Source organism: Ranitomeya variabilis, chromosome 5 (assembly GCF_051348905.1).
Source record: "Ranitomeya variabilis isolate aRanVar5 chromosome 5, aRanVar5.hap1, whole genome shotgun sequence".
Taxonomy (NCBI): domain Eukaryota; kingdom Metazoa; phylum Chordata; class Amphibia; order Anura; family Dendrobatidae; genus Ranitomeya; species Ranitomeya variabilis.
In genome coordinates this window covers 679444413-679454482 of record NC_135236.1, presented here as the reverse complement: position 1 = coordinate 679454482, position 10070 = coordinate 679444413, and the positions used below count along the sequence as shown (strand labels likewise).

Sequence of the window (10070 nt, the reverse complement as noted above, 5' to 3'; positions counted from 1 at the left end):
TCACACGTGACTGCCTTAGATACACGGCTCAGCAGACAGTATCACACAGGAGAGGATTAGATACACGGCTCAGCAGTCAGTATCACACAGGAGAGGATTAGATACATGGCTCAGCAGTCAGTATCACACAGGAGAGGATTAGATACACGGCTCAGCAGACAGTATCACACAGGAGAGGATTAGATACACGGCTCAGCAGTCAGTATCACACAGGAGCGGATTAGATACACGGCTCAGCAGACAGTATCACACAGGAGGGGATTAGATACATGGCTCAGCAGACAGTATCACACAGGAGAGGATTAGATACACGGCTCAGCAGACAGTATCACACAGGAGGATTAGATACACAGCTCAGCAGACACTATCACTTACACACCGCAGTTCTGCAGACAGTATCACACGATTGCGGTTGACGAGGGTCCTTAAAGGTACGGCGCACCCCACCCCCGATACAGAAGACAGACTCGGTACATAGAGGTAACATGTCTCATGTTATTTCTAGATTTCTATAGAACAGATAAAATATTCACTTCTTATCAATTACAAAATATTACAGGTGTCTGGGTGCTCGGTCACATGTCCACATTTAGGCCGTCATCACCCCCCTCCACCCCAGCAAGGACGAGTCTCTGGATCTGCAGCGGTTAATGGGAGCCTCCGATTTATCAACAGTCAGGAGCTGAACCAATGGAGTCACTGGAAAATCTGGACATTAACATCCACATTACTAAATCAAACCTAAATGTAAAACATGGCCAAATAATAGAACCGCAATGGTCTCCCAGGGCATGCTGGTATTTAAAGGGATATTGCACAAGTAACATTGGAACCATCCATGGTACTTAACTTCTTATTTTATAGTTTTCTCTGAAAAATAGATATTTTATTTCATCTTTCTTATATTAAATACTATTTATCAAATCTAAAAACAAAAATACATAACGCAGTACCGATTTCCACCTCCAGGTGCTGCTGTTTGCAACTGTTACTTAGTACATAGGGATATAGAAGACTAGAAATAGTGACACCTGTTGGCTAAAAAATGCATTGTATATACAGAATATTTTCTCCAAATCAAGAAACCTTTCATTATTCTACCTTGGCAGACTGGATCCATCACAGGTTCTTCTCCATTATCTTTGTAAGGCCTTAAAGGGGTTGTCCAGGATTAGAAAAAAGTTTGCTTTCTACCTAAAACAGCACCACTTCGTTCCACAAGTGTTATTACAGCTCAGGCCCATTCACTTTAATGGAGCGGAGCTGCAATGCCTGATATGAACAGGCGTGGCGCTGTTTCTGTAAGAAATACTGGCTATCTCCGAGGAGTACTAGATTAGGTTATGCACAAGGTACTATACAAGTAATGAGATACCGGTGGCAATTTTATAAACAGCCACAGTCACTCTTGAGATGCACAAAACTGTCATCTAATCTACAGCTGACACAGGATAACAACAATCCTATGGTAAAGTATCGAGAATGCTCATAATAAAACCTAGCGCTACAACAATCCACTCCTATTCAGAAAAATATACTTCTGTGAACTGTCATTGCCATGGTAGCCCTTTAATGGCTGGGTATGATCGTGAGATATTAATGGCTTATGGAAACTCTGTTCGGCCCTTGGTGCTGCTCATCAGTGAGAATACGTCCTTTCAGTTCAGCGTGTAATGTACTTACCATTGGATGCTACCACTATAGAAAGATCTATGATGACTAAACACTTCCACCCTGGGAAAAGACTGTTTGGCCCTTATTAGAGCTCATCAGTGATGGGATTTTAAACTAATTTTCATATAGTTAATACTATTACTAAGCGTATTGTGAAAAATCATTGCAAACAAAAAAGACTGGTCCTTACTAGACCGCATCAGTGAAAATAGAGTATTTGACTTTGATGTAAAGTACTGGTTCTATTTGGAGCTCATTAATAGAAATGGATTTTTAGTTGCGAGTTCATCATCCTGTTCGGCCCTTGTTGCCGGTCATTAGTGTGAATGGAATTTCCAATTTTGCGTGTAAGGTTTGTCCCTATCTAGAGCTTATAAGTGCATATTGTTTTATCAATTCTACACATCACACACTTTTTGGTCATCAGTAGAAGAAGGTTTTCAATTCTGCTTTTAAAACACTGTGTGGTCTTTAGTAGACCTCATCAGCAAGAATGAGATTTTCTAAACCACTCTTTGGTGCCTACTATAGCTCATCAGTGGGAACAGCTTTTTAATTCTATGTGTAAGACATTGCTTGGCACTACCTAAAGCTCGTAATCGTATTACATGGCCATAAATGTAGTTTATAATTGTAAAAAAACTCTGTCCTTTACTAGGACTAATCAGTGAGGTTTTTACTTTCATATGTATAATACTTTGTGGCCATATCTAAAGCTTATCAGTAGAAATGAGGATTTCAACCACTGCATGGTTCCAGCTAAAACTCACCAGCAAGAACAACATTTTTAATTCTCTTATAAAACACTGGTATGCCCTTAATAGAGCTCATCAACTGGAATGAGTTTGTCTAAATCTTTATGTAAAACACTGAGAGGCCGACTATTAAAGCTAATCATCAGCAAATATAAGGTTTCCAGTTCTGCATGTAAACCACTGAGTAGTCCTAACTAGATATAAAGCTTTCATTTATTCATGTAAAATTATGTGTGGCCCCTACTAGGGCTCATCAGCGTGAACAAGGTTTTCATTTTCACATGTCAAACACTGTGTGGCTCTTACTAAAGCTCATCATCAGGAACAAGCTTTCTAGTTCCGCATGTAAAACAGTGTCCTAACTATGGCTGATCGGCAGCAACAAAGTTTCTAGTTCTGCCTCTATAACACTGTTTGACCCCAACTAAAGCTTATGAGCAGCAACAAGGTTTCCAGTTCTGAAAGTAAAACACTGTGTGGTCCTTACTAAAGCTTATCAGCGTGAATGAGGTTTTCAATTCAGTATGTAAAACACTGTGTGGTCCTTATTAAAGCTCATCAGCGTGAATGAGGTTTTCAATTCTGCATGTAAAACACTGTGTGGTCCTTATTAAAGCTCATCAGCGTGAATGAGGTTTTCAATTCTGTATGTAAAACACTGTGTGGTCCTTACGAAAGCTCATCAGCGTGAATGAGGTTTTCAATTCTGCATGTAAAACACTGTGTGGTCCTTATTAAAGCTCATCAGCGTGAATGAGGTTTTCAATTCTGTATGTAAAACACTGTGTGGTCCTTACTAAAGCTCATCAGCGTGAATGAGGTTTTAAATTCCACATCTCATACACTGTGTGGTCCTAACTAGAGCACATATGCAGACATGAAGCTTTCTATTCCACATGTAAAACACCATCTAGAGCTCATCGGTGGGAACACACATAAAACATTGTGTGGCCCCAACTAGACCTCATTAGCAAGAAAAAGGTTTCCAATTTCACATGTAAAACTACAGTATGTTGGTCTTAACTAGAGTTCATCAGCGATAACAAGGTTTCTAATTCAGTATGTAAAACACTGTGCGGCCTCTAGTGCCGCTCATCAGTAGAAAGAAGATTTTCATTTCTGCATGTAATACATTTTCGGGTGCTCACTAGCAAAAACAGGATTTCCAATTTACCTACTTGGTATCCATATAAAAACATATGTGATGTCACAACACTTCCACTCAACAAAAATCCTGTTTCTACCTTAGAGAAACTCGGTAGTCTCTGATTCACTGTATGTAGCCAATGTTTAGTGGGACGATCCACATTGTTAAACATCTGAGTTGACGTTACATTTTTACCAAAAACAATGTGTGGCCCTTAGTGCACCTCATCAGTGAAAATTAGTTAATTATTTCCTAATTCCCTTATTCATATTATGGCATGAAAAATACTGTTTTTCGTAGCTAGAGTTCATCAGTGAGAATAAATTTTCTTGACGTTACATTTTTACCTAAAACGATGTTTGGCCCTTAGTAGACCTCATCAGTGAAAATGCATTAAAAATTAGTTAATTATTTCCTCATTCCCTTAGATATCCATATTATGGCATGAAAAATACTGTTTTCCCAAACTAGAGCTCATCAGTGAGAAAAAGTTTTCTTGACGTTACATTTTTACCTAAACAATGTTTGGCCCTTAGTAGACCTCATCAGTGAAAATGAGTTAATTATTTCCCCATATCTGACTCTGCATGGCTCATACGCTTAGGTATTCATATTATGGCATGAAAAATACTGTTTTCCCTAACTAGAGCTCATCAGTGAGAATCAGCATGTAATGGACCACATAGTTAACAGTCTAGAGTCAGATTGTGTAAAGCCTGTACACTCCTTATTGAAGCTCATCAGCAATAATACTGTAAGATTCAGTTTATAATGTTCTGTGTGGTTAGTGTAGTAACCACCGGGTATTCATATTGTGCATCACCACTGACCACATGAAATCTCTAATTACAAAAAGAAAGGTTTGGCCCTTTTTGAAGCTCATCAGCGCACATAGGGATTTAGACTAAGAATGTAGAAATCAATTTCTTTGGGAAAACTGTGTGACAACCAACATACCGTAACTAAAAGATCACCAAACGCACTGATGAGTCCCATAAACAACATATATCACTGATCTACAATACTGGTAATAAAAGTATGATCGCTGGAGGTCCGGGTGCTGGGACCTCCACCAATCACTTATGGAAATGGAGTGGTAACGAGCATGTATGACCACCACTCCTATAGACAGTGAATGGGGCAGTGGTCGCACATGCTCTATTCCCGAAGGGGAGTATGGGACGCCCGTTCTCATGAATGTTGGTGGTCCCAGTGGACAGACCCCCATGATCATACCATAGTTAAGTTACATATGTTAGTTATTGGGACACCCCTCTCTTGAAGACACACAGTGAGGAGCTTGGAACATCATTTCGAGGATTTGGGTTGAGGTATGCAGCTCCGGTGATGGGCGGTCCCATAGTCCGAGCTCCTACTCTCTCCACAAGCTTCTTCGAAAGTCTTCACCATTGCGAGCATAGACGGCACAATCCAGGCGTGCGACGGGCGGGATAATCCCATATGAGATGGGGAGGTCGGGGACGATTGTGGGCGAGGTGGGATTGTCTCGGGCGTGCTAGTCATTACAAAGGTTCCTCCACGAAAAAAATACTGGCGAAAGAGTGATCAAACCTACCAAAAAGTCACAAACTTTGTGGGGGCAGGTGGTGGGCTAGATCATTGTGCAAGGGCGCGTGGAAGAATATATGAGATAAATATGAGTGAGTGTGCAAGAACAGCCTGTATTGGTATGTGCATGGGGCTGCGAGGATGAAGAACACGGGCAGGAACCGGTACATGTGCAAGACCTGGTAAGTGTGCAGGCATCAGTCCGGGAAGGCAGGTGGACAGTCCCAACGCCTACACCAGACTGCGGGAGCCACTGGAATACCTGCGTTCTCTAAGTAAGACCCCTGGGGGGCAGTACTGGTGGGGGTGGTTATAAGGAGGCGGGGGCGGGGGCAGAGGGGGCTGGTGGACCGCCCCTCCCACATTGCGTAGGGGAGTAGAGGAGCAGGACCCAGACAGGTAGCGGGTGACAGTCTGGTCGATGGCAGGCAGTGCCCGACCGGGTGTGTCCAGCACAATCACCTTGACAATCTGCTGACACTGCAGGAGGCGGTCGGAGGGGGCGGCCTGCAGAGCCTTCCCATTAGGAGCCGTGCTGCCCGGAGCTCCATTCTCTGGCCCCTGGGGGCCGCTGTGCTGGGACGTCTGAAGCCTGTTGTGAATTGACACCTAGTTTAGAAACAGCCAAAGAAGCATTAAATGTTACAAGACTATCTCCCACGTGCTAATCCTGGCTGCCCTGTGCCCCCCAGAAGCTAGGATCAGACTTTCTCACTTGCGGGGGGCTCCCCACATGCCAGGGTAAGACTACGGGGTCTTAAAGACTCATCAATGTGGTAAATAAATGGAGGGGGAGGGTGATCTCGGCTGCACCAATATTTACATTACAGACCGCCAGTTCTCCGCTCCTTATCCTTAAAGGGAATCTCCAGTCACCACAAGAAGGTGTCGATCGCTGGCAATCAGGCCTGAAAACGGATTAATTTGCATATTTCTCATACCTGCCAATTGTGTAGGAAAAGGAAAAGTGGGAGGAGCCTGACACATATGTTCTGATGAAGGAAAATATGTGTAGAGGAGGAGACAACCACAAGGCACGGTACCAGTGAGCAAAGGGTGCGCCAAGCCTAAACAATGTGCAGGGAAGGAGCCGATACCAACTCTACGGTGTCGACACATTTTCATTTCGGAGTGGAGTTCCCCTTTAAGAGTTTCGTAATAGCGTTATATCAGTACAGGGCGATGTAGCGGTTGAGTTTGTGCTTGAATCTAACTTTTCATCATCAGATTCATGTAATTATGACATGTTGCATGTTTTATATTGGGGGATATATCAGAAAAAGTACGAGAAACCAGTGGTCTGCAAGATAAAGTGATCGTAATAATATACCGGGACCTGCTGCCTGCTCAGAGGAGTGGATGTCTGACTTCTGACAGGGCTAAAATCTGTACAAACTTGGTTGAAAAGGTGCCGTCAGCTCCTTTTTCCATTCACATCCAGAGCTGAAATCATAATTCTGCTGCTATAATTCGGCTTATATCAGGGATCCAGCATCTTATAACGTAGTTTACATGATATAAAAGGTTGTTTTTACAAGGGTGTAGTGAAAAAACTACATCTCCCATAATGCAACGCAGCAGAACCCCATAATGCAACGCAGCAGAACATTGCTCTGTGCCTTAGGATAACCGCTGGCAGTCTAGAAAATGGGATCTCTCCAGAATGGCAACAGGTCCATGTATAGGGGGATTGGCATATTGTGGGGCGGGGAGTAATGTGGTGATTGCCGAGGTGCTTCTATGGGTAATATAGTAGCCAATTAAAATGGAAGTTGTTGCACTGAGCTGAAGGATGGTTGAGCAGCGCAGGATGGAGCATTGTGATTGGTCGGTGCCACAGCCCAGTTACAGTACAGCGCTACTCACCTCCACCACGCTGTCGGTGTCCTTCTCAGGGGACTCGCGCTTACCTTCAAAATATGAGGTGAACTTAGGTGGAGGAGAGAGAAAGACACAGAAAGAGAGAAAGAGAGAGAGAGAAAAAGAGAGAAAGAGATAGCAAAACGGAGAGAAAAGGGAGAAGGTTGAGGATGGGGGAACATAAGAAGGACGGAACGTAATAAAAGAATGAGGAAACAGAAAGAAGCTGAGAGAGCCCGACACTGAAAGAAAAGGTCAAACTCGAAGACAGAGATACATGGAGATAAAAGGGGTGGGGCATCCCATAATCACCAGTGGTAACCAAGGTGATTCACTTGTTACTGGGAATGGGATGAGTCAAAAACATGAACCTGACAATCCACCTCTGGACAAACAATACAACCCACCAAGTTTGTGAGTCATCTTATCTGCAGGAGCAATGGTACCGCTATGGGGTCTCCAATGAGGCCACCATGTTCTATTACTGTATGGAGTCTGAGAAGAGCCATAAGATCCACACATTACTCCCATTAGCCAGTATTAAGCGTTATAATTTCTAAACTCGACAACAACTTTCCTCCAGAGCTGCACCTATCTTCATCTATTCTCACTATGTCCCAGTCTTTCTGACTTAAGGTACCGTCACACTCAGCGACGCTGCAGCGATATAGACAACTAGCCGATCGCTGCAGCGTCGCTGTTTAGGTCGCTGTAGAGACGTCAAACACAGCAGCTCCAGAATGATGCAGGAGCGATCCTGTGAAGTAACGGTGACTCACTTATCGTTCTCGCTGGTCGTTAGCTCCATGTAAAACATTGCTGGCATCGTTGCTTTTGCTGTCCAACACGGCGATACACGCCGACCTGACGGCCAAATAAAGTTCTGGACTTCTAGCTCCGACCAGCGATATCACAGCGGGATCCAGATCGCTGCTGCGTGTCAAACACAACGAGATCGCTATCCAGGACGCTGCAACGTCACGGATTGTTGTCGTTCTCGTTGTAAAGTTGCTGAGTGTGAAGGTACCTTTAGCTGTTGCTTTTCTACATCCATCTTGCTTTCAACCTCTCACTTCAGGCTTCCCAAATTTCCTCACACTGCCTCACACTGCCTCTGTGTAATATACTTACAGACCCTTGCAATCAGCCATTGACCTACGCTGCACCTTCCAGCATCTCTTCTCTGTCTACCTCCATTCCTATTACAATTTCTACTTATGACCTCCAGTTTATCTGCTCATCACAATTTTTCCTCACACTTCTTTGCAAGTCTTCTCTTCGGATGCACTTTTCTACATCTCTTGCTGACTACCCTCCCTTCACTAAGATTACAAGCAAAAACACTGGAAATCACCTCCCACTGCCTTAGCCATTAACTACTTCACTGCCCCTACACCACCGGTAATATTGACATTAACTCTTACCCCACTCTAGATCACCATGGGTGCTGATGCTGACATCTTTACTACCCTAGACCACCAGGTATATTGACATCACCCCCTCCACTACTCTACCTCACCAGGGATGCTAAATCGGAGTCCTCTAATGCCCTAGCCTTCAGGGATACAGACATTCAACTTTTTACTACCTTAGACCACCAGGGATATTAACATTACCTCCTCCTCAGCTCTAGGTCAGCAGGGATTTGTCTGACCCCATTACTGCCCCAAAATGTGACATCAGAGTGAGGGCAGGGATGAGACAGAATGAGTGAGAGAAGGAGGGCGCGGATCGGACAGACAGACAGACATGGACAGGGAGCGCTGCTGGCCGGTGCAAAACTGGAACGGGAAGACTTGGGGTCATGAGGAACGAGTCTGTGACACTGCGGGAATGTGCCACTCACCAATGGGGGACTCCTGCGTGGACTGAATGTCCAGCTGAGACCCGTTTGTCTTATTGGGGTCAGTCCTCACCCCGTGCTGCTTCTCCAGCTCCCCTACAAAACACAAGACAGACAGACTGGTCACCGGACGGAGTGTTTCTGCTATCGGACTTACAAAGATTCCCAAACGCTCACATTCAATACGGATCTGCTCCATCTCAGACACTTCACAGATCGATTCCTTGAGATCCTCCAGGAATTTCTGCAGTTCCTCGCCACCGAGCGCACAGAAATGCAAAACTAATTTCTTCTCAGAGACTGAGAGCGGGCTGACCAGCGTGATCCCGTGCGGGTAATCTGCAGTGACATCATTGGAAGAGGTTACGAAAACAGCGCCACCCTTGTACTTTGGCTGAGGATGGTATTGCAGTCTGCACCCTAAATCCTGAGTGTTTTGATGTAACGTTACCTTAAAAAAAACAAACTCACATTCGTTCTCAAAAAGATGAAACTGCATCCCCAGGAGGGGCACCGCCCGGCAGAACGTGTAAGTGGAGGACGTCTTCTTTTTGGGGCAAAGCTTCAAGATCTGAGCAAGAATATAGACGTTAGACTTGACATCTCGTTGCTGCCCCCTACTGGTTGAGTGCAGCTATACAGAAGCTGCCTTGCTATAATGCGTGCCTGCAGCTTTGGGTGTGAAATTCAAGTTACAGTAAAGTATTTGCCCCCTTACTCACCAGCAGAAGGTCATTAAACAGGAAGACCTCTCGCTGATGGGCTGCTTGTTTCTGCACCTTGTTCACGTCGGTCACTTCGAAGAGGCGGCTGCAGCAGACGAGACGTCTGTGAGGAACTGACAGCACCTGCCGCAAAGAAGATCATGCTTAGCCAGTCACAGGCTGGAGTCACTAGCACCTATTTGTGCTACACCCGCTTGTTTTTTTTGTATAACACAAAATGATAACATTTATTCTGCAAGCAAGTCTGTGCACTATGGAGATGCAGTCTGTTGTATAGCATATATTTCTATTTCCACTTCATTATGTCAGTCTTATCTCTGGTCACTTCAACATTTCTGATCACAAGAAACCTAACTCAAGTCTGTGCAGCATAGAGAAGCAATCTATGGTACAGCAGCTAATACTTACTTTGGCCCCTTCAATATCTGCACCTAAAAGAACCCTGTGAAGAATGGAGAGGCAGTCTATTGTATGGCATATAAAGCTTCCAATGATCA

At 44.3% G+C, this 10070-nt stretch overlaps 1 protein-coding gene across 14 annotated transcripts in view; it reads right to left on the bottom strand.

Moving 5' to 3' along the window:
* Window positions 1-475: 475 nt before the first annotated feature.
* Window positions 476-10070, bottom strand: part of IQSEC3 (IQ motif and Sec7 domain ArfGEF 3) — a 74444-nt gene continuing 64849 nt past the window's right edge. For 6 of the 14 annotated variants that reach the window (XM_077266985.1, XM_077266996.1, XM_077266993.1 and 3 more), the window contains 6 exons: window positions 9571-9696; window positions 9320-9419; window positions 9026-9187; window positions 8852-8944; window positions 7012-7055; window positions 476-5754 (listed from right to left, as the gene is read on the bottom strand). In XM_077266985.1, the coding sequence (XP_077123100.1) occupies window positions 5377-5754; window positions 7012-7055; window positions 8852-8944; window positions 9026-9187; window positions 9320-9419; window positions 9571-9696 (903 nt within the window). In that variant the 3' untranslated portion in view covers window positions 476-5376. Of the gene's footprint in view, window positions 5755-7011; window positions 7075-8851; window positions 9188-9319; window positions 9420-9570; window positions 9697-10070 lie in introns of all 14 variants that reach the window. The other 8 variants (XR_013215965.1, XM_077266988.1, XM_077266990.1 and 5 more) reach the window with 8 other exon arrangements.